This window comes from Apium graveolens, chromosome 4 (genome assembly GCF_009905375.1).
Source record: "Apium graveolens cultivar Ventura chromosome 4, ASM990537v1, whole genome shotgun sequence".
NCBI classification, from domain to species: Eukaryota; Viridiplantae; Streptophyta; class Magnoliopsida; order Apiales; family Apiaceae; genus Apium; species Apium graveolens.
This window is the reverse complement of record NC_133650.1, coordinates 89,391,301-89,414,993: the sequence shown is the minus strand read 5'-3', so window position 1 is coordinate 89,414,993 and position 23,693 is coordinate 89,391,301. Positions and strand designations below refer to the sequence as shown.

The following is a 23,693-nucleotide window of genomic DNA, read 5'->3' as shown; positions in this document are numbered from 1 at the left end:
GACTAAGTGTTATTATGTGTTTATGTGGTGAACTTTGACTTGACTTGTGGTTTTGCTTGGTCTGTTTGATGCTGTGATAATAGCTAGTAGTACTTGGTTTGTGACTTTGGTTTGGGCTGTTTTTGCTTAATATTAAACTGCTATAGATTTGTGAAGTTTAAGTTGGTTATCTAAGTTTATTATTTACTCAAGTATTGCTCTGTTAAATATTTTAGTTAAAACTTTTTATATAATTCCTATTAGATGGTCAAATACTACTAACTTTGATTGCAGGGGTTATATAAATCAGGGGGAGTTCAATTTTTATCCCTCTGGTTATGAGATTTAGGTGGAGTATTTTTATCACCTGAAGTTTGTGTGTAATCATTAAAAAGGGGGAGATTGTAAATCCCAAGTTTTGATGATCACACAATATAGCAAACCATCTTATTATTATAACTTGCTTTTAATATGTTCTGTTGATAACAGTCTGCCGTATTGTAGTTCTAACTTAGTTTTGCAGGTTGATAGATTTATCAGCATAACAACAAGCTATTATGTGATAACAGCAAGCTGAACAGAGTCTGGACAGAAGCTGTGTTCTACCCGGATTTTGAACTCCAGATTTATACAAGGGTTAGGACTTATATATTGTACATTCTATGTTTAGTATATAATTTTAGTAAACGTTTAAGCTTATTTAAAATTTATAAAACGTTTTCTAAAATATAGGAAGAAGTTGAGAAGGATTCAAAGTCTTATCTCTTAACAACTTCTACCTTATCCCTAAATTATAGGAGCTGCTTTCTAAACGTTTTTCAACTCTGAAACTCCTATAGTTTTGTATCTGATTTCTCTTTAACGTTCAGAACACCTTTCACAAGAACGTTAATGGAGAAATTCAGAATTATAGTCGTTATATCCTTCAATATATATATGGCTCATATGTTTTTCATATAAGCGATCAACTCACTTTGAAAAGCATTAATCTTTCTCTAAAATTCAAGCTTAAGTGTTCACTGCTATTATATATTATTTAGAGAATACTTTTGAGTTGTAATCATTATTCTTGTAATAGATTATGGTGATTAGTCACTGAAACTAACAACGGTTCTTAGTTGTCCAAATGGGAAGAGTTAGGTAATTAGTTACATTGGTTCTCAAGTGCAAAGGGTTCGGGAACAAAGGAATTCAAGGAGAGGAAGCTCACGAATTCAGAGGTTCAAGGAACGGATTGCTTGGAGAAGTGAGTGGGAAGCTAGTTGCAAGTTGCTCAAGGTTAAGGGGATAACAGCATGTTGTTTCAGTGACTGGGTAAAGGGGAGATATATTATTATTCTGTAATTATTTATTTTTCAGTAATAATATATTCTTTTACCAAGTTGGTAAGGGAACAGGACGTAGACCATTAGATATAGGGGTCGAACCTGGCTAAAATCGCTTGTGTCTGATTTACTTTTCTGCACTCTGCTGTTTTGTTTCTGCTCTCATAATAGCCTGTTATAATTGTAAAACAGTAAGCTAAAATATCCGGTAAAAGTATAAAACTGACATTGGTAGCTATTTACACCTATTCACCCCCCCCCCCCTCTAGGTGTTATTTCATTATTTTGTACCTCTAGCATTTTCCATGTTGATATATAATAAAATATTATATGTTGAACTTTCGTAATCATGCGCTTGGTCCTATTAGACCATTTAAGTGAAGGAAGGACTTGGATTTCCGGGCCGGGCGGGAGGTGAGACCATTAGAAAATATTAATTTTTATTTTTTATAGATGTTTGGTGTATATCAATATATATTTATAATTTTGAATTATCCTGTATATATTTAAATATTATTATTGATAAAGTTATTAAGTAAGTATATAGTGTAGCAAGTAAAAGCAAATATAAGTTATTTTGTAATATTGTATTAATGTTGTACTCATAATTATAAATTTTTAATTTAGTATCCTTTTGGTTAGACTTCATTTTTAAATCAGTACTATATAATTTATTGTTATTTCGAGATGTAATATATTATATAATATATTTTATTTTAATTGGTGTTCTGATACTAATTTTGTTATTTTTTGTTTTTGTTTTCATTCTTCCATTCTATGTCCAGACATGAATATTTTATTATCTAAATTTATGTAAACATTTTACATGACCTTTAGTTATATAATAAATTTTCTCCAATGAAAAAATACAGACATTATATTTCGATACGATTGATACACGTGAAAATATTTTTTGACAAAAAAAATATTTTCAAATAACAGTTTTTATGTACGAGAATTATATTTTATCCATTAAAAATAGCCCTAAAATTAAGAAACTCTTGGAAACGTCCTCAGAAACGGACCCGGAACTCAAACATTTCACCTTAGAACAAACACATATCTGTTATGATATTATTATATGACTCTTACCTTTCTAGATGTCCTTTGACCTTTCACCGATACCCCATTAATTGACACAAACTCTTGGCTTTTAACTTCTCAAGTAACCTATATTTTAGAAGCCTATAAAAGGCTTGCATGTACATTATCTTGATATATCAATATACATGAAATCTTAAGTTCTTTCTTACTCTCTCTACTTTTATATTATATAACACGTTATCAGCACGAAAGCTAAGAAGATCTGTCATCAACCGGGTGTGGCAAAAAGAGAAGTTGGTTTAGCAGATTGCAAGAGTCTGTTTCGTTGAGCGCCAAGATATTGCAGTCTCGCCATATGTGAATATATAACCTGTTTGTGATCTTCCTTTGTGTGGATCAGACCGATATCCTGCATCTGCATAACCAACTAATTCCAATTTTGAGTCTTTAGAATAAAATAAACCCATATCCATTGTTCCTTGAAGATATCTAAATATTTGTTTCACACCAGTCCAATGCCTTCGAGTTGGGGCAGAACTATGTCTTTCCAAAAGGTTAACAGAAAATACAATATCAGGACGTGTACAATTGGCAAGATACATTAGTGCACCAATGGTACTAAGCTATGGTACTTCTGGACCAAGAAGTTCTTCTCTTTTTTCTCTTGGACGAAATGGATCCTTGTTCTTTTCTAGTGAATGTACAACTATAGGTGTACTCACAGGATATGCTTTATCCATAATAAACCGTTTAAAAATCTTTTCAATATATGAAGACTGGTGGATAAAGATTCCTTTAGATAAATGTTCAACTTGAAAACCAAGGCAGAGTTTTGTTTTACCCAAATCCTTCATTTCAAACTCTCTTTTCAAATATCCAATCGTCTCATGGAGTTCATCTGGAGTTCCAATGATGTTTAAATCATCAACATAGACAACAATGATAGTAAACCCCAATTTTGTCCTTTTATTAAAAACAGATGGACATATTACATTATTAATATAATCATCTTTCAAAAGATATTCACTGAGACGATTGTACCACATACGACTTGATTGTTTCAATCCGTATAATGATCTTTATAATTTAATTGAGTAAATCTCTCGGGGTCTTGAACTATATGCTTCAGGCATTTTTAATCCATCAGGGATCTTCATGTAAATGTCACTATCGAGTGACCCATACAAGTAGTCACAACATCCATTAAATTCATTCGGAGTCCTTCTAGAATTAATAAACTTATTAAAAATCTGAATGTTGTTGCATCCATTACCGGGGAATAAGTTTCTTCGTAATCGATTCCCGGTCTTTGTGAGAAGCCTTGAGCAACAAGGCGTGCCTTATATCTCACAATTTCATTTTTTTCATTTCTTTTACGCACAAATACCCATCTATATCCAACGGGTTTTACACCTGCAGGTGTTTGGACAATAGGTCCAAAAACTTGGTGTTTTTCAAGTAATTTCAATTCTGCTTCAATAGCTTCTTTCCACTTTGGCCAATCATTTCTTATTTTACATTCATAGATCGATCTAGGCTCATGATCCTCGATTTCCTCAGAAATGTCAAGTGGAGCTGCATATGCAAATATATCATCCATGACAATTTCTTTTTTGTTCCACATCTTTCATGAAATGACATAATTTATCGAGATCTCTTCATTATCAACAATTTCCGGTGTTTGATCATCCTTGGACGTCTCTTCAACTTCTTGGTCCAGAAGTACCATATCTTAGTGCCATTGGTGCACTAATGTATCTTGCCAATTGTACACGTCCTGATATTGCATTTTATGTTAACCTTTTGGAAAGACATGGTTCTGCCCCAACTCGAAGGCATTGGACTGGTATGAAACAAATATTTAGATATCTTCGAGGAACAATGAATATGGGTTTATTTTATTCTAAAGACTCAAAATTGGAATTAGTTGGTTATGCAGATGCAGGATATCGGTATGATCCACACAAAGGACGATCACAAACAGGTTATATATTCACATATGGCGAGACTGCAATATCTTGGCGCTCAACAAAACAGACTCTTGCAGCAACTTCTTCAAATCATGCTGAATTATTGGCCCTTCATGAAGCAAGTCGAGAATGTGTATGGCTGAGGTCTTTTGTTCACCATATTCGAGATTCATGTGGTCTTTCAGTCAACAAAAGAACTCCTACCACTTTGTATGAAGACAATGAAGTTTGCATCATTCAGACACGTGAAGGCTACATTAAAGGAGATCGGACAAAGCACATTGATCCAAAATTCTTCTTCACCCATGAAGTTCAGCAAAGGGGAGAAATTGATGTTTGTCAGATTCGTTCATGTGAAAATCCAGCAGATTTGTTTACAAAATCACATCCTACATCTTCGTTCGAGAAATTGGTGCACAAAATTGGAATGCGCAAACTTCGAGATCTATGTTGACATTCATAGTCATGCCAAAATGAGGGGGAAATATAATACACTCGTTACACGAACACATGTACTCTTTTTCCTTCACTAGGGTTTTTCCCACAGAATTTCTCCTAGTAAAGTTTTAATGAGCCATGTAGTTGTAAGAGTCATCCAAGGGGCAGTGTTATGATATTATTGTATGACTCTTAACTTTCTAGATGTACTTTGACCTTTCACCTTTACCCCATTAATTGACACAAAATCTTGGCATTTCACTTCTCAAGTAATCTATGTTTTAAAAACCTATAAAAAGCTTGAATGTACATTGTCTTGATATATCAATATATATGAAATCTTAAATTATTTCTTACTTTCTCTGCTTTTATGTTATATAACAATATCGATTTTTAGAAATTTTTGTTAGTTCATTCGTTTTCTGATTTTCAAACACCTGGTTTTCATCAAACACAGCCCTCTCACATGGGTCATGGCCGTTAGGTGGAAAGCCAAACAACTATTCCCGCCAAAAATCTCTAACCATAAATCAAACTTATTTCCCCAATTGAAAAAACTACAATGTCTCTCTCAACTAACATCCTGTTCTTCCTTAAGAAACCTCTTCCAAATTCACGCCCAAATCATTGTTTGCGGACTCCATTTCGACACACACATCACCGAAAAATTCATCCATTTTCTCGCTTTGCATCCCTCGGCTAGCAGCTTCGATTATACGAGCTCTGTTATTGCCCGATACACTGACTCATTACCCAATTGTTGGAATACTGTTATACGGGAATGTGCAACGGGTAAAAATAACTTGGCAGGAGACTGTATTTCTGTCTTTCTTGCTATGCGTCGTTCGGATACTAAACCTGATCACATGACTTATCCGTTCTTGTTTAAGGCGTGTGCTACGCTATCGTCTTATCAAGAAGGGAGGCAAGTTCATGCGGATGTTGTGAAGAATGGTTTGCATTGTGATGTTTATTTGTTGAATAGTCTTATTCATTTTTATGGGTCGTGTGGGAAAATGAGTTTTGCGTGTCAGGTGTTTGATGAGATGGTTGACAGAACTGTTGTTTCGTGGAACTCGATTATTTCTTCGTGTGTTGAGAATTCGAGGTTTGGTGATGGTATTATGTATTTTACAAGGATGAGAGGTTTGGGGTATGAGTGTGATGAGACGACAATGGTAATTATGCTTTCGGCTTGTGCTGAAATTGGGAATTTGAGTTTTGGGAAATGGATTCATATTCAAGTTATTGGGAAAGGGTTGGTTGTGAATTGTCAACTGGGGACAGCTCTTGTTGATATGTATGCTAAGTGCGGAGCAGTGGACTTAGCGAGGTCTGTTTTTGATAGGATTTTTGACCGAAATGTTTGGACGTGGAGTGCTATGGTACTCGGGTTAGCCCAGCATGGTTTTGGGACAGAGGCACTTGATTTATTTTCGAAAATGAAGAAGTCTGTGATTAAACCTAATTATGTGACTTTTCTAGGCGTTCTTTGTGCTTGTAGTCATGCAGGACTAGTGGAAGCTGCTTTCAAGTTCTTTCATGACTTGAAGAATGTACATGGGATTAAACCCATGCTAATACACTTTGGTGCTATGGTAGATGTCTTAGGCCGTGCTGCTCGACTTAAAGAGGCATATAACTTCATTCTGAACATGCCGCTTAAGCCAGACGCGACTATATGGAGGACATTGCTTAGTGCGTGTTACATCAATGATCCTAATGACCATGACGGGATTGGGGATAAGGTAAAACGGAAGTTACTAGCGCTGGAGCCAAGGAGAAGTGGGAACTTAGTGATGATTGCAAACAAGTATGCTGAGGTTGGAATGTGGGACAGAGCAACACATGTGCGAAATAGAATGAGAAAAAGTGGATTAAAGAAGATGGCCGGGGAAAGCTGCATTGAGGTAGGTGGATCTATGTGCAAGTTCTTCTCTGGAGATGATTTACAGGTCCATTATGAGCAGATCTTTCTAGTACTAAATACATTGAATTTTCACATGAAGATGGTTACTCTTGATTGCCTTATATCATGAAATTTTAATCTCTAAATCTGCAATTCTGCTTTCTATTTCTTCGTGTAGTGCCTATGTGATTCTTTGCATGCTATTGCTACCTCGAGCATGAATTTGCAATCAATTTGTTCCTAACTCCCTACTTCCCCTCAATTTTGGTTTTGTTGTGTTGAGTTGCGACTTATATGAAAGTTTGTTAACTTCACAGAGAATTGGCAGCTGACTTTTGAAATTGTTAGTTTAGGAGGTTTTTATATTTCTGTTAGATTTGTGTTGTGCATATCATAGTTATGTAAAAAAATGATAATTTTTCTCTAAAACTTGATACTGATGCATATTCTATTTCTCCTCTCTACTTTTTCTCTATCCCCATAACTTGCTTGCTTTATACCTATCCACTTATCGGAGAGCCTGTGGAGACCTAAGGCTGATTGCACTCTTCTCTTTTCTGCCTTTTCTCTGACCTCTATTTTATTAAGTTGTTTCTTTTTTCGACTGAACCAGTTCCCAATAAATGTTCTTCAAGCTGTGTCATTGTCATTTAGATAGAACAACTTAGACTTTAATTTTTTATTACAAAAATACTTGTTACCAATTTCACAAGTCACAACGATCTAACTGGAACAGATGAAAAATTTACGAAAAGTAAGCGGACATCCAAATTTCAAATAGTTTGACCAAGTGCAAGAGATAATCAGTAAGACCAAAGAAAAAAATCTAGAGTCTAGACCATCAACCTATTTCAAAGAAGAAACATATTTACACTGTTTTAGCACTAGTGCTTCACAACATTAAATCATACCAAAAAAATTTGTGTCTGCCTAATCCTTCATACGATAAGATTGTCGTAAAACATTTAAGAAACGTTGTGCTGTGCTATAGTGAAGAGTTTCTTTTACATCAGAAAGTAGCAACTTCTCGAGACCGTGATTAGCAAGAGTTATTATTCTAACGTTTTGCTTTCTGTGTCTCATCCTTTTAAAGTTTCCACTAGGCATTTATTCATGCAAGAATTATTGAGTTTATATAATTAAGCCTAATTACAACATATTTCTGAAGCGTAACCAGATATATGTGCTGTTGTATGATGCTTTGTTCAATTAAGGAAATACCTGACAAAAAATTAGAAAAAATAGAGCTGCATAGGTTGCTAATATGCTGTAGGACCACTTGATGTACAACTAATTATACACATTCATGTAGCATCAGAAAGCAGTACCCTCTTTCACAAGGTATGATTCACACCCCATACACCCCATATGAACAATCAGAGTCCCCATAAGTTTCCAAATTCAGATGTCATTTTCTTCTATCAGCAGAGGACAGTCTTAATACTTACTATGCTCTTTAGCCAATTAAAGTGAAGGATACAGCTTCCGGATTTCTTGCTCAGTGATAGATAGATACTTCTCATATATAGTGTCAGGACAATAAGTTAGCGATTTCTTGCTCAGTGATAGATAGATACTTCTCATATATAGTGTGAGGACAATAAGTTAGCGATTTCTTGCTCAGTGATAGATAGATACTTCTCATATATAGTGTCAGCCTGTCAGGACAATAATTTAGCGAGATTTTGTAAGTGTTTGTATATATATAGTAACAGTAAATAGTGATATAACTGTAAGAAATTGCAATAGTTTCTTTCAGTTACTTCTCTTATCTAAAATTATTACTCATACAGCACTTGATTACAGATCAATATGAATTTGTATCTTATGTCTCAACTTATGTTGTAGATTTAAAGCTTTTGCAAAGATTTTTTTTTTAAAATACGGACAAGAACTGTGTGAAAGGATCTCTAAATGTAGGTAGATAACACAATATAACAAAAATCGTTATTTTCTCAATAAAGATGTAGTGTATAAACTGATACATTTCACGTTGTTTACATTTGCCCAATAATTTGCACGAGAGAGGTATAAGTACCAGCTATAACAATTAATACACCGAATAATAAAATAGCCCCTATGATTCCCACTTCCATTCCTAGTCTCCGATAAGCGCCAGAAATCTTCAAGTAGTACATGCAAGGAAGTATGATTGATGCTGTCATACTTAAAAAAGCTCCGACGAGTGACATGAGCAGTTCAAAGAACGGAACAGCTAGTGCCACAACAATGGTGCTGATTAGCAGGGTAATTCTGATCAAGAGGCTAAACGATCTTTTGTTGCAGTAAGATCGAAACCTGCGTTCTATAGAATGCACAATTGGAGTTACCATTAGAGCATATTTAGCAATTGGATTGACCAGGGTAGTGTATATTGCAATTTTCGAACCGACTTTTGTTTTAGGAAGGTTTAGAGTTATCTCTGATTGTACATTTGCGCCGAACATGAGATATCCAAACACTGCCATCGATGAATAAGTGAGAGTACATAGAAAGAAGCATAAGAACATTACCTGCAATTAAGAAACGTAATTTAGCAACAAAAAAAGCTAAAATATGGACCGAGGATGTTGAATAATTAAAGAGGCTAATTGTGTGCTTCGATACTTTAGTTACCTTGGTGAAATTCTTTCTGTTTCTCATAGAAGTATAGAGGGTGGGGAATACTGGATGACCACAGTAACAAAAGGCATATAAGCTAGCAGCAATAGGAATGCCATTAAGATTCACAGCTACACCCCTTTCGTGAAATCCAACACCATCAAAGGTACCGGTCCAGATGATTGAGCCAAGAATGATAACACAAGCTATAACTCCAGTTGCAGATACATAAGAAAGAATGCTCAAGTTTTTTAACAAAATTGTAGGCAGTATAACAAGAGCTACAATCATTATAAAACTTTCCCTTCCCTGAATTTTAAGTCCATTTAACTGAAATCCGTCTGGAAATACGTTATGCAAATTGTCACCTTCTAGAATCAAGAATCCTATAGCGACAAAGTAGAGCTCTAAATTCATAAAACTAGATGCCAGCATCCTCCCTTTTCTACCAAATGCACGCTCACCAATGTCGGGATAACTCCTGATACTTGGGTCTGCATCCATGATTTTCTGAATCAACAAGGCTGTGTAGAAAGCCATAGTAGCAATAATGAACAGAAGTGGCAAACTGTACCAGCCTCCTGATGATAAAGCAAATGGTGTTGACAGTATCCCAACACCTAAGAGAACACACAAATAGAAATTAGATTTTCCTTGCGAGTTTATCTATTTTCTTGTCTCAATCTTTCAAAGGTGAATTAGATTTAGGGAAGAACCGCTTAGTGTGAGAACCATTAGAATCAAAAAGTTATGCACTTTCTTGTATAGTGGTTCTGAATTATTTTTTTGCAGAACCAGATTATTCGGCAGAACTTTTGGTTCTTACCGTCCTTACAATTTTCGGTTCTCATTAAACCATAACCTGCATATATCCGGCACGAAGAAATACCTGACAGAGCATTGAGGCCATTGAAGCAGGTGTTGAAAAATGAGGTCCGGCCAGTTGAATGAAGTATGTCTGCTTCCTCCTTGTTCGGCTTCTCGTCTGTGGCATGCAAGAATGGTATAGTAACAGATGAGTATCCATTTTCATGTGTTTCGGCCATCACTATGAGCAAGTATAGGAGAGAGCTTGAGAGTCAACTAGATTGCAATTTAACAAGTTTGCTTCCTTACAACACAATTGATTGTTTAATCCCAAATAATTTTCCTTTAGCGCAGGTGCAGGCTTTGTAGTTTCAACCTAGTTATCTGGGTGCAAGTTTATGGGGAGAAGAAAATGAAAATTGCATGTGCTGTGGCCTGTGTCTGTGCGTGGTGTATTATATAATACTCCATGCACTCAACAAATGTGGTAAAAATACCCCACCAGCGCCAATATCAACCATATATTAGGTGAGCATTTTACCAGAGGTCTCTAATCTATCCTTCGGTGAATAATGTTGAAGTATATACTGTGACAAATTGAATTTACTTCTGCAGCAACACAGTGCAATGTATGTAAATATCAAGTAAAATTATTGTTTCAAATCAGCATGTGAAACAAACAAGTACCAGATCATAAGTAAAGCCGGCTATTAACGGAAGATGATGAAGAAATAGTAAGGGTGAATGAACTAGAAAGTCAGACTTTTGGGGGAGTCTCGAGGCATATACTCATTTATTTTTGGATCTGATTCTGTTTTTAATTTGACTGAGCAGCATTCAAGTTGGGAAATGAGTTGTGGGTGAGACTAATTAATCTTATCTTTTACATAAATAATTTGCTCTTCTTTCCAAGAAAGATTATTATACTACATAAATAAACTCATTAAAATAGCAAAAACTAAGTACGAATGTATTGTTAATTCAGCCAAATTATTTAAATTGTTGTACACAGCAGAATGTATTTTTTATTACTAAGGATATTTAAATTTTGAATTTTAAATTGTGCATTTTTTGGATCATTTTTAGATTTCAAGAATTATTTGCGGCTTTGACATTTCTAGTTTGTATTTTTCTTGTTTTGGTTGGGTTCTTCCTGCCTAAGATGGATCAACTAAAAAACATTTCTAGTTTTAATAAACCCGATTTTAGAGAAGAGCACTGAGGGTTGTAGAGGCCTCACTTAACAAATCTCAATAAAACATTTCGGAAAAGACGAAAAAATATTTTAACTGGATAAACACATGCTACTGCCAAGGATCGAACTGGGGGCCTTTTACGTGTAAAGCAAACGTGATAACCACTACACCACAGCAGCAGATGTCATAAGTTTTGTAGCCTACAATATAATATGTACCTACGTTATCGGGCGGCTCCAGCGTACCCGAAACATAGGCCTCAGATAGGGCTGTCAAACGGATAATTAGGATACAGATATGCCTATATTTGTATCCGCACTCATCGGATTCGAATACGGATAATATCCGTTTTATTTTGGATACAGATAATATCCGCTTTTTTTCCGATACGAATGTAGATATATTTCGGACGAATATCGAATTTTTTGAATTTTTTATTGCCCCTCCCGTTTTGACGATGATTATAGAACATTTTTTACGATTAAATACAAATAATATATTTATATATGTATAAAGTATGTATACAATTATATAAAATTTGTATAAACGTAATATTTAATATATTTACACACACTATAAACTAACAAAATAAATTTTAAATTATATACAATTATATATTTATATATTTTAAATATCATATATGTATTTAGTTTCGGATTTGAATATCCCGAATTCAGATACGGATAATATCCGTTTTTTCTCGGATACGGATAATATCCGCTTTTTTTCGGATACAGATGTGGATTTTTCGGACGAATATCGAATTTTTCGAATTTTTTTGACGCCCTAGCCTCAGGAGAAGATAATATAGAGATCCTTAGATAAGTATTCTTGCCTTTTGATGCATAAAAATTTTAATTTTTTATAATAAGTCCAGCTGCTATTTTCTTCTCTACGGATAACATAGCCAAATCATTCAAACTCTCTCTTGTCAGATAGTTGATCGAAAGTAAATTTTATCAACTTCAATTTGAAGAAACTTCTCTTAACGGTTTAGATACAGTAACTGGTATCTTTAATATTATTTTATAAGTAATTCAAGTGTTAGGAAAAATAAAATGCATATATGTTCCAACTCTTCAATTGGTTTACTTAAATTATTTGGTAGTGACTTACCCAGCAATTATAATTTCAAATATAATTCAAGTCGATCAACATATAGACGGACCCAGAAATTATGTTCAAGGGGGGCTTTCTTAAAATCTAAGTTAATTTTCTTTTTTCACATGTGCAAGAAAAAGAAATTAAAGTGCAAAAAAATTTAAAAGGCACAAATTAAAGATACATATATACGATTACTATTATGTTCTCCCTTATGAATATCAAACCTGTGTTTTTTCTTCCAATTTTTGAAGCCCTCCCGAGTAAATGAGTCACCACACCTCCTTGACTACCATGATTAGATTGAAAAAGATAGCAAGGCAAACAATATGCATCATCTTTTTCAATGCTATACTCAAGCCACTCCCTGTAATATGTGAACCAGGTAGAAATAAATCTACGCTTTTGTCCTCCAATAATTGACCACGGAAAATTATGATTTTTTGGTTGACGAGGCACTCTTTGCAAGTATGTTCGTCAAATTTTCTCCCTTGTATTAGCATCACATTCAAATATATTTCTTCTTCTGCCAGGATCAGCCTCAAGTTCATTAAGATTATTCTCAAATTTGGAAACATTAGGAGTAGAAAAAATTGGACCAGAACTTGAACCATCATTTTCTGTTCTAGGCTTAGGTATTATCCTTCCGAAGTATTTCTCCATTTTTTCTGAAATATTCAGATTATATTAACTAAATTAGAGACAAAGCAACTAAGAAAGTAAGCATAAAAAAGATTAAGCAAATAATTAATTTAACCCAGTTAGCAAGTACATAAATAGAGCATCAATTCATTTAGAAACAGATTGAAAAAAATGGGGGATATTGAGAGATGTAATTTACCTGTTAGCGAAGATTTGATGCAATGATATTGACACTTGATATTCTCTAAGTCTTCTTAGAGTATCTTGGCTAAAATGATTAGCCAAATTATCATTATCTATAATTTTGTTGAACCTGCAAGCACGTGTACTTTTATGGTATTAGTTATAATAATTATCTATATTTAAAAATATTATTTTTAACTATTTTTCAGATACTCAGATACATATTTTAAATGATAAAATAAATTTATTTAATACTTAATCTAATAAAAGTGTAAATAAAATATAAATGTAATGAAAAAAAATTAATAAATATTAAAACTCAAAATATATAACACATTTAAATATGAAAAAATAATAACGAATAAAATCTATTATATATTATAAAATGTATAGTTCTATTATATTTTATCATATTGGATTTATTACTATTTTTATAAATATGCAATTGTATGTCAAAATAATTAATAAATTTGGTTAATAAGAAAATAATATTTTTATACTTAATATTATATATTCTAAAAATATTAAATATAAAATAAGAATTTTTATCCATATATATTAAATGTAATATAAATATAAATATGTATGTATGTATGGTTATATGTTTTAAATATGCAGAAAGGTGACGTGGATGTGATCTAAACATTTTAGCTAATTACTAGAGGATCAACAAATATAGAAGATGTAATAGATGATATCTATAATTATTGTTAACAGGTCTCATGGTTGGACTGACATTATTTTTACCTAATATGTATATTAGGTTGACACCTAGACATTTTAGCTAACAGGTGAAGGTTGGAGTTGCTCTTAGAATCTCACTCTTGAATCTTGTTGGTTTCCAAACTTGATTTGTTTGGATTTACCCTTACTCCCGAGTTTTAAAAAGGTTGGAAAGCAAGTGAAAGGTAAGTGAAATATTTCACTTTTATTCCTAATTGTGATCCTGAGTTTTTAAAAGGAACGAAAGCAAGTGGTGTTAAATGTAAATTTTGCATACTTTCACTCCAAATTTTTTATCCCATTTTTGGGATGAAAAAGCAAGTGAAAGGTAAGTGAAATATTTCACTTTTATTCCTAATTGTGATCCTGAGTTTTTAAAAGGAACGAAAGCAAGTGGTGTTAAATGTAAATTTTGCATACTTTCACTCCAAATTTTTTATCCCATTTTTGGGATGAAAGTACTTTACCTCCCTATCACTTACTTTCTTCCCTAATAAAAACTCGGGGGTAAGGCATTAGGTTTGAACGGGAAGAAAGGGATAGTCGACTAAAGACAGGGAAGAAAGATGGATATTTATGTTTTGTCTTTAAAACTACACCTAACTTTACAAACTGATATACAAGTTCAAACAATCTTAATAAAATAAAAGTAGAATATATACAATCAACTAAAAAAGAATAGAAATTGGAAACAAAATTTATTATAATTAAAGAATACAAAAAGATAATGGATTAAATAGAAAATTTATTATTTTTTAAAAGTTAAGCATTTTAAATATTTAACTTTCTTTCTTAAAATTAATAGGGGCTAAAATATTTTTTGAAAATTTTGTATGTGTAAAAAAATAAAAATAAAATGAATGTTTTATAAAATCTCAGTGGGTGCTATAGCCCCCATTCGTCATATGCTGAGTCCGCCTCTGCATATTATCATGTCTCAAAACATTCTCAAGAGTATCACATGCATTTTTTATACGTTAATCATCTATACTTCTCAAATATGCACAAATCAAATAAATTCCAAAAATATCTTCATATTTTTTTAAATTACACGTATCTTGTCTGAATTGAGGTAATTATTATATGAATCATAGCTAAAAAAATAATTGACTCGATTTTTTTTTCAGCAACTTGAATTGGTTCATCTGTGGAACTTTCTTCAATAAATAATTTCTTTCGACGAACACGAGATTCACGAAAAGTCGGTTCAATTTCAAGTTCTGAAGCAATCTTTTTAGCTTTACTTTCCACGGTTTCAAATCCATTATATATATACACTTATAGAAAAAGAATTAGACCTCGTAAAAGATTAACACATATTTTTTTGAAAAAATAAGATTAACAATTTTTTTCAATATCTATATCTTTACCTTGGATAATCTTAGTAACTTTCTTCACTTTTTTTTTTAATATTTCGAACTAAATGACCATGCTAAAAATAAAATCAAACTTCTGAAGTTCATAATTTACCAAAGACTCTACATCATTTATTGTGCTTGGATCATTGTTATGTTCTACCCACTACAACATATATGAGCTATTGCAAACCCAATATCTATTAGTTTTACATGAAGTTGCTAAAAATATAAAACTTGGTAATCAATTGCAATACTTTTAAAAATGTTACATAAAATATAAAAATGTTGCAAGTAAAATGGTAGTTTTAAAATTTTCGATACAGTTGCAATACTATTATAAAAGTGTTACAATAAACGAAACACTTTTTATTCTTTTTCACTAAAATTGTAGGCGGGAACAATTTTTTTCATTGGCGGGATGTTTTCACGCCAAAAATTTTCAGACAAAAACTTTCATACACGAAAATTTCAGACAAAATAATTAAACAAAATATTTCACTCTCTCCCAAAACTGTCACTCTCTCTCATCTCTCCCCCGACCCCGTCTCTCTCCCGACCCTGTCTCTCTCTCCCCCTCACGACTCTCCTTTCGTCTCTCTTTCTCTCTGTCCCCCACTCTCTCATCTCCAATTAAGCCGAAGCCCAAAACCCCAAACCTAATTGAGCAAGATTTGTGCAAAAATCGAAGTAAAGATTCAATTAAAAGTATTTTACTCATCTTTTTATGCTTATACTTGTATATATATGTATGCATGTGAAATTTGTTGGATTTTTGTATTAATTAGTTGAATATATGTGTTAATTTTGTTGTGATTTGTGTAGATATATAACCTTCCTGTTAAATTGTTCTTATATTTGTGATTTATTCTTGTAATTTAGTAGATATTTGGTAATTTATGATTTTGTTGGAATGTTTATGGTATAATTTGTTTATTGTTTTAATTGGATTTGTTTGTGTTAATCTCTATTGAGTTTGATGTTGTAATGTTGTCATTAATTAAGGTTTAAAACTTGAGGTTGTTAATTAAGGTTTAAAGTTTTAATTTTAAGTACGATAAGAGCATGTTAATGTTGTAATATATGTGCTCTGCCTCTACTGTCTCTCTGTCTTTGTTAGTATTTGATATACTTTGTTTTTTTGTCCAATTTATTTATGTAGAAAATGGATGTTGAAGGAGAGAATGGATATTTCTTCCTAAGTACAGTAATTAAATATAGGAAGGGGTGGAAGATTTTGTTACGATAGCATTTTCTAAATATGTCGTAGGAAAGGAGTTAACGTGTCCTTGTAAAACCTGTAGTAATCATTTCTGGAGTGATGTCAAGGGTATACGTGAGCATCTCGTAAGTAATGGTCCTTGTCCCCATTATCTTGAATGGATTTACGAGGTCTCAACCCTTAGGATAGAAAACATGATCGGTAACATGGATGAGATGTATACTGATATAGGTATGGGTTTAGGCTATGAGTTTGAGGCGATGATGCAAAATATATATGGAACTGGTAATGATACTGGTGAACACGGAGTTAGAAAGAGAATGAATGCTGATGCGAGGAAATTTTATAGGCTTGTTAACGAGGGTAGGCAGCCTTTATATCCCGAGTCTAAAAATTTTACTCGTTTAAGTTTCATAGTTGGGCTTAATAAAGGAGGCTTTTCCCAACGTTAACGTGCTGTCATCTTTCAATTCAGCCAAGGTTATGATTAAAGACTTGGGTCTTGATTACCAAAAAATACAAGCATGTCCAAATGATTGCATGCTATTTTGGGCTGAAAATGAGGGGCTGAATATTTGCAAAAAGTGTAAAACATCTAGGTGGAAAGTAGTTGAAGATATAAATGGGCCTAATATGGATATATCTAAGTCGAAGGAACATAAAGTCCCAGCAAAAGTGTTGAGGTATTTTCCTTTGAAGCCAAGGCTGCAAAGAATGTTCCTGAGCTCTGATTATTCTAACTCAATGACATGGCATGCGTTAGCATGAAAAAAGGATGGCAAGTTGAGGCATCCGACTGACGGCAAGGGCTGGAAGTCGCTAGATATCAAATATCCAGAATTCGGGGCAGAAATGCGAAATGTTAGGTTAGGATTAGTCGCCGACGGATTTAATCCATATCGGTCAATGAATATTTCTCATAGCACCTGGCCAGTTGTGCTAGTGAATTACAGCCTTCTCCCTTGGTAAATCATGAAACTTGAAATTTTAATTCTTTCAACCTTAATTACTGGCCCTATTTATCCTGGCAACGAGATTGATGTTTATATGCAGCCGTTAATCAAAGAATTGAAAGAATTATGGGAGGTTAGGATAGAAACTTATGATGCAAGGGTAGACAACACATTTAGGCTGCACGCAGGCCTCTTATGGACGATAAGTGACTTTTCGGGATATGCAATTTTATTGGGTTGGAGCACGAAAGGTAAACTGGCCTGCCCTTCATGCCACTACGAGACCTCGTCAACATATTTAAAACATAGCAATAAGGTGGTATATTTAAACCACAGAAAATTTCTTCCTCCTAACCACAAGTGGAGGTCTGATATGCGGAGATTCAATGGGGATGTAGAATTGCTAGGAAGTCCTGAACTGTTAACAGGAACAGAGGTTGAGCATCTTTTGTGTGGCTATGAAATGACTTCGGGAAGCAACAGAAAAAACATAGGGGTTCTTCATCATATTGCCCTTGGAAGAAAAAGTCCATCTTTTTCGAGTTACCATATTGGAGCAGTAATATGGTAAAGCATAACCTAGATGTGATGCATATTGAAAAGAACATTTGTGATAAAATTCTGGGTACTTTATTAAATATCGGGGGCAGGACAAAAGATCATCTTAGTGCTCGTCAAGATCTAGAAGAAATGGGGATTAGGAAAGATCTTCATCCAGTCAGATGTGATGATAACAAACATGTTAAAATTAGGGCATCTAGTTTTGATATGACCAAAAAAGAAAAATAAAATCTTCTGTTCAGTTCTGATGAATGCTAAGTTACCCCACGGATCTGCCTCTAATATTAGCCGCTGTGTTCAAATGAATGAGCGGAAGATATCGGGTTATAAGAGTCATCACGCATAGTTTATTCTTTAATTTCTATTACAATTTGCTGTGGTTAAAACTCTAAAACCTGAGGTAGCAATACCTTTAATGAGGTTGGGGGCATTTTTTTGGGGTATATGTGGCAAAGTCATCGAATTAGAAGATGTTGAGAAGTTATAAAATGAAATCATTGAGATACTTTGTGAACTTAAAATGATCTTTTCACCTGCGTTTTTCGACAGAATGGTTCACTTACCAATTCACTTGTGTAAGGAAATCGAATTTGGAGGTCCGGTGTACTTAAGGTGGATGTTTGGAGTTGAAAGGTATTTGTGCAAGTTAAAATCCTACGTTCCAAATAGGAGCAAGCCAGAGGGGTACAAAGCTGAGGGGTACTTGGTTGAGGAATGTTTAACATTTTGTTCTCGGTTTTTTAATGAGCAGTGTAAAAACAGAAGTGATCAGAAGGACTGTAACAAAGATGTTGGATATCCTATTGGATCTCGTAAAAGAAAAGATGGGAAATCTATACACCTAGAAGATAAAGTATGGACTAAGGCTCATCGATAGATATTATTCAACTGTGACAACGAAGAAATCGAGAAGCTTAAAAAGTAAGTGTTTCTGGGAACAAAGAAAGCTTATCCAAATTTTATAAAACTGTAAACCATCATAATCTTGTGCTAATTTGGTGTTATTATAATTGCAGTGAACACCGTAGCTTGGTTGAAAAATATGCGAAGGTAAAGAAGTATAAACGTGAAAGAACACATGCAAATGAATTTCATAAGTGGTTAAAAGAGGTGGTTCGAAACAAAAATGAGATATCAATGAAATTGTCGTCTTTTGCAAGAGGGCCTCATCGGGAAGCTAAGAAATTTACGGGTTATATTGTCAACGGGTTCAGATTTCACACCAAGTAGAGAGATAGTAGGTGTACTATACAGAATAGTGGTGTCTTCCCCACTGCTTTAACCACTAGTTTCGCGACTGTTAAAGACAAAAATCCAGTAGTTGGGGAAGTTGGTTATTATGGCGCAATTGAGGACATCATTGAGGTTGACTACTGGGGAGCACTAGCTGTAGTCATATTTAGGTGTTGTTGGTGTCAAAAAGAAAAGGATTGTCATGGGTTAACAAGAGTGAATTTTAATAAATTATATGAAAAAAATGATCCTTTAGTTCTAGCTACACAAGTTCAGCAAGTCTTCTATGAAGAAGACCCTGCTGAAAAGAATATGCATTTTGTCATCAAGAAATTTCCGAAGGATCAGTATTCTGAAGTAGAAGACGAGATAAATGTAGTAGTAGAAATCACCGAAGAACGATTACCTACAGATGATATCATGAATTGGTGCAGAGATGACTTTCCGATAAAACAAATTCCGGTTACCCTTGATGAAGAAGTAGATAATAATGAAATATGATAAAAAGAGAATTTATTTTCTCTTTATAGTTCTGCTACTTTGTAGTTATTTCATATTTTGATCAGTTTCAATTGTGGTAGTTTAAATTAAAAGAATCATTTGTATTCCTTAGTTGTAAAAGAATATTGTATTTAGTTGAATTTTGTGCTAATTTGGTGTTCTATTTCTCTTGTTCATAAAATCTGTTGTGTTTCCATTATTCATGTTTTTTTTGTAAAATCTAATTGTGGTAGTTTAAGTTAAAAGAATCATTTGTAGTCTCTTATTCAAATATAAATGTGGTATTTAGTTCATTTTTTTGTTCTAGTCAGTGTTTCTATTATTCGTGTTAGTTTTTGTTGTATTTCCCTTTGTCATATTTGTGCACGTTTCAATTACTATTTTTTCTTAAAATGTTCTTATTTTCAGGATGGCGTCTAAGGATTACATTCTCAGATTTTTCCACAAGGGACAGTTCACAAAGGCAAGATATGTTGGTGGTTTATGTAAGGAGATAGTGGAATATGTTGATTCTGATAGGTTCTCGTACACTGCCGTGATGGAATATGTGAAGGATGATGTCAAATATGGAGAAATAGGCGGTGTTTATGTTAAAAAGGTACCAACTGGTTGGAAGCTTATTGACAATGATCGCGACTTACAGGAGTTTGTATAGACAGTTGAAGGGGATAGATTGGATTTTTATGTTGATGAGATTGTTGACAAATCTGTGGAGCCTAAGCCACAGATGCAGCCACATGTGATTGTGCGACCAAGAACTCATTTTTTTGAAGGTATATTTATTTTGTCGAGTTGTGTTCATATTTTTTGGTTATTACTCATGTATTGGGGTGTCAAAATAATATTTTATATCCACTTAATGTACCAACAGGTTTAGAAGCAAAGCGTAAGTTTGTGATGATAGACGGACTGCAGAAACAAAGAACTAGTCGTCGTTTGCTTGTTGATAATCTCGACGCTGAGAATGAGCATGGAAACTCAGAGAAAGTTGTTCCAAAGGTAATAAGTTCAATCTGGTAGTTATTCTTCTACCATAACTGCCTTGAGTCTAACTTAAAATTTATGTTTTCTCTATCAGATAACAGAGTACGAGAAGAAAAGGATGGTGCAGGTAGTAGAAAATAAAAAGAAAATTGAAGAGTTGGGATTAAAAAGGATCGCTGATGGTCTGACCAATAAGAACAAAGAAAAAGTTTAAGTGGATGATGACTTGGAACTTGATGGGGAGTACGTTCCTGGACAAGATAGCTGTGAAGCTGAAGACGACGAAGACATGGTTGCTAAGAAGGTTGCTAAAGAAAAACAATCTTTCAAGATTAAAGCTAAAACGGTGAAGAAAGTGTCCAATCCTATTGGCAGGGTGCCAATGACACGTTCAAGGACCGTAGGTCCTTCATCTACACAGGTACGTAATTTCATTTGTGTTGTGGACTTTTTAGCAGTTTTTGGTTCTTACACTATTTTTAATTGTGTTAATAACTACTAACAGTCTGAAAACTCACTCCATCCTCCATCTCGAAAGTCAACCCCTCCGATAACTGAACCTCCGATAAATGAACCATCATCCCCTGTTTAACCACCTCCCCCTCCCTTGCCTAAAGATATATCACCAACCTTTCCTCAGAGAGTGGCACCACCAAAAAAGTATAGTAATCAGGGTATTGGTTCAATGGAGGCTTATAACTTGATGAAAGAACGCCAGAAAACATTAGAAAAAGAAAAAAACCAAACTGATGATGGTGGTCATCCATGTGAAGAAGAAACTCATGAGGATGCCACATCTCCTGGTAATAACTGTTTTTGCTACTATTGGCTTGGTTCAAAAATTTGAATAGGTTATTGGCTTAATCTTTTTTACAACTTTTTGGTCCAGAAAAGAAGAGGAAGCGTAGAGGACCCACTTTAATGAAAGTTGTGTACACAAGAAAAGAAGATGAGAAGAAGATTATTAAGTTGAACAAGGAGTTGCAGGCTGTGGCTGATGATGACAAAATCTTGTCCGAATTCAAGGATTTTTTGGGGACATTGGGTAGGCAGTCTGTCCCCTTGATTCAATTAACTGGCATAGAGTTCCTGAGCAACTGAAGGAGGATTTATGGAAATTTGTGAAGGTAAACACAAAAAATAATCTATGTATAATATCTATTTTTGTTCATAGTATATGATTAATTAAAAATGACATTCTATATCCCTGAGATGTAAAAGGCAGCTAATAATTTAACTTAATTTAATTAGACAAAATATGAGATTCCCGAAGAGGGAAGAACTTACACATTAAGGACCATTGGTGCTCTGTGGAGGCTGCACAAAAGCCGAGTTGAGCAGAGTCATTATCTTGCTTATGATAATGATGACGACAGGCTGAAAAACAAGCCTAATGTCATTCCACTTGAAGAATTCAAGGTGCTTCTTAAATATTGGGGGAATGAAGAAGTTCAGGTATATGTATTTATTTATCAATCACTTAGCTAGATGGTCACCTTATCGCAATGTTTTTTTAAAAAATTGGTGGAACTTATTTTATATTTCTGCACCTTATTGGATAATCAGGATCGAGCTAGGAAAAATGTGAAAAATCGTACGTTGATTGTAGAAACACACACAGTTGGTCGTAAAAGTTTTGCTCAAATTGGCGAGAAAATTGTATGTCCAGCGTTTAAAAATTGATTTCCTTTTCTCTGTTTTAATCATCGCATTTCTGTTATCTTGTATTATATTGGTTTGACATAATGCCATTATTTGCATTTCTTCACAGAAAGAGGAAAAGAAAATTGATCCAGCTGAATTAGTTCCAAAAGATGATATTTACTCAAAAACTCGCAAACGGGAACCAGGACGACAATATAAGGTACCAATGCAATTTACTTAATTGTTTTAGTCATTTCCATCTTTACAATATCATATACTTTTTATTATTCAGAGTGGCACTCATTTTTAATGTGTTTGTATTATTGTTTATTAGTAGACTCCCAATGCTGAAAATATCACTAGTGATGACCAAGTCAAAAAACCCAGCCATGGTCCCAATTGGCTTCTGGGCAAATCTGGGAAATGTAGAAAATTGAAAAAGGATCAGCAACAATAGCTTCTTAGTTCCAGTACTACTCCTGCTGATATGGAGGATTTGAAGAAGATAATAAGGGAAGAATTGATGGCTGAAATGCAGGAGATGGTAGATAAAAAGGTTTCTGAAAAAGTTACCAAGGCCATAGTAAAGCTTGGAGAAATCAATCCAGATTTTAAACAAATTAATCTTGAAGAATTATGCGCGGACAGTGATGAAAGTGAGGACAACAATGAAGAAGAGGATAGTGATCGTGAGCCTGAAAGTGACGAGGACGATCTTAATATTATTCATGATGCTTAATGTTGTTTAGTACTTTTATTTTATAAATGTGTGCTTTTGGTATGTTGCTACTTAGACATGAAAATAGACTATATTTTGTCTAGATTTATGGTGTAACGATGTAGGTCGACTATATATTTCGACTTTGGATTTAGTACTAGACGTAGCTGCAAGATGATCTTCTGGTATAAGCCATTTCTTGGGCCTTATTGACTTGTATTTTGTTACATTTGCCATCTGGCCAGAATTGGAAATGTGAAATCTAGATTTATTGACAACTTGTGATTTTGGGATGGTTTTTGACATTTTAAACAAGATATTGCAACTTAGAGTAATAAAAAGTGTTGCAAATTAATGTTGCTAAAACTATTAAAAAGCATTACAATATGAACATAAGTGTTGCACTACAATATTGCTAAAACTATTAAAAGCATTACAATAGGAACAAAAGTGCTGCAGTAAAATGTTGCTAAAAATGATAAATTATGCCAATAGGGAAAAAGTGTTACATAAAAATGTTGCAATCAATTGACTTTTGTAACACATTAGACTCCAAAATGTTATAGGAAAGTGTTGCAGTATTTTATTGCAACATATTGATGCA

General features: G+C 33.8%; 3 protein-coding genes, 1 long non-coding RNA gene and 1 other non-coding gene across 6 annotated transcripts; 3 read left to right on the top strand and 2 right to left on the bottom strand.

Annotated features, from left to right (window-relative positions):
- Positions 1–4,100: 4,100 nt before the first annotated feature.
- On the top strand, positions 4,101–4,772 carry LOC141718720 (secreted RxLR effector protein 161-like). The gene has a single exon (XM_074521104.1). The coding sequence runs from the start codon at positions 4,101–4,103 to the stop codon at positions 4,770–4,772; it is 672 nt and encodes a 223-aa protein (XP_074377205.1).
- Positions 4,773–5,114: 342 nt separating this feature from the next.
- Positions 5,115–10,171, top strand: LOC141718159 (pentatricopeptide repeat-containing protein At2g36730). Its single transcript, XM_074520538.1, has 2 exons — positions 5,115–6,711; positions 10,059–10,171. Exons 1-2 carry the CDS (start codon positions 5,230–5,232, stop codon positions 10,125–10,127), a joined length of 1,551 nt encoding a protein of 516 aa, XP_074376639.1. The 5' UTR covers positions 5,115–5,229; the 3' UTR covers positions 10,128–10,171.
- Positions 8,602–10,312, bottom strand: LOC141718160 (amino acid transporter AVT1I-like). Its single transcript, XM_074520539.1, has 3 exons — positions 10,156–10,312; positions 9,282–9,886; positions 8,602–9,178 (listed from the first exon to the last, which is right to left on the bottom strand). The coding sequence occupies exons 1-3, from the start codon at positions 10,310–10,312 to the stop codon at positions 8,663–8,665; spliced, it is 1,278 nt and encodes a 425-aa protein (XP_074376640.1). The 3' UTR covers positions 8,602–8,662.
- Positions 10,313–11,375: 1,063 nt separating this feature from the next.
- On the bottom strand, positions 11,376–11,448 carry TRNAV-UAC (transfer RNA valine (anticodon UAC)). Its single transcript has one exon. It is a non-coding gene; the product is annotated as a tRNA-Val (tRNA).
- A 9,173-nt stretch (positions 11,449–20,621) lies between these two features.
- Positions 20,622–23,289, top strand: LOC141716804 (uncharacterized). 2 transcript variants are annotated; one of them, XR_012573375.1, is made up of 6 exons: positions 20,622–21,530; positions 21,617–21,854; positions 21,979–22,182; positions 22,294–22,386; positions 22,499–22,591; positions 22,706–23,289. It is a non-coding gene; the product is annotated as an uncharacterized LOC141716804 (long non-coding RNA). The 2 variants fall into 2 exon arrangements; XR_012573374.1 differs by having other exon boundaries at positions 20,623–21,530; positions 22,709–23,289.
- Positions 23,290–23,693: the final 404 nt, after the last annotated feature.

Bases quoted from the DNA above. Each gene is read 5' to 3' on its own strand.
- LOC141718159 (XM_074520538.1), top strand. From the start codon at position 5,230: ATGGCCGTTAGGTGGAAAGCCAAACAACTATTCCCGCCAAAAATCTCT. The intron at 6,712-10,058 runs GTCCATTATGAG...ATTTTTTTGCAG, and splicing joins TCTCTGGAGATGATTTACAG to AACCAGATTATTCGGCAGAA.
- LOC141718160 (XM_074520539.1), bottom strand. From the start codon at position 10,312: ATGGCCGAAACACATGAAAATGGATACTCATCTGTTACTATACCATTC. The intron at 9,887-10,155 runs GTATTTCTTCGT...GTGTTCTCTTAG, and splicing joins TGGCCTCAATGCTCTGTCAG to GTGTTGGGATACTGTCAACA. The intron at 9,179-9,281 runs GTAACTAAAGTA...TCTTAATTGCAG, and splicing joins ACAGAAAGAATTTCACCAAG to GTAATGTTCTTATGCTTCTT.
- LOC141718720 (XM_074521104.1), top strand. From the start codon at position 4,101: ATGTATCTTGCCAATTGTACACGTCCTGATATTGCATTTTATGTTAAC.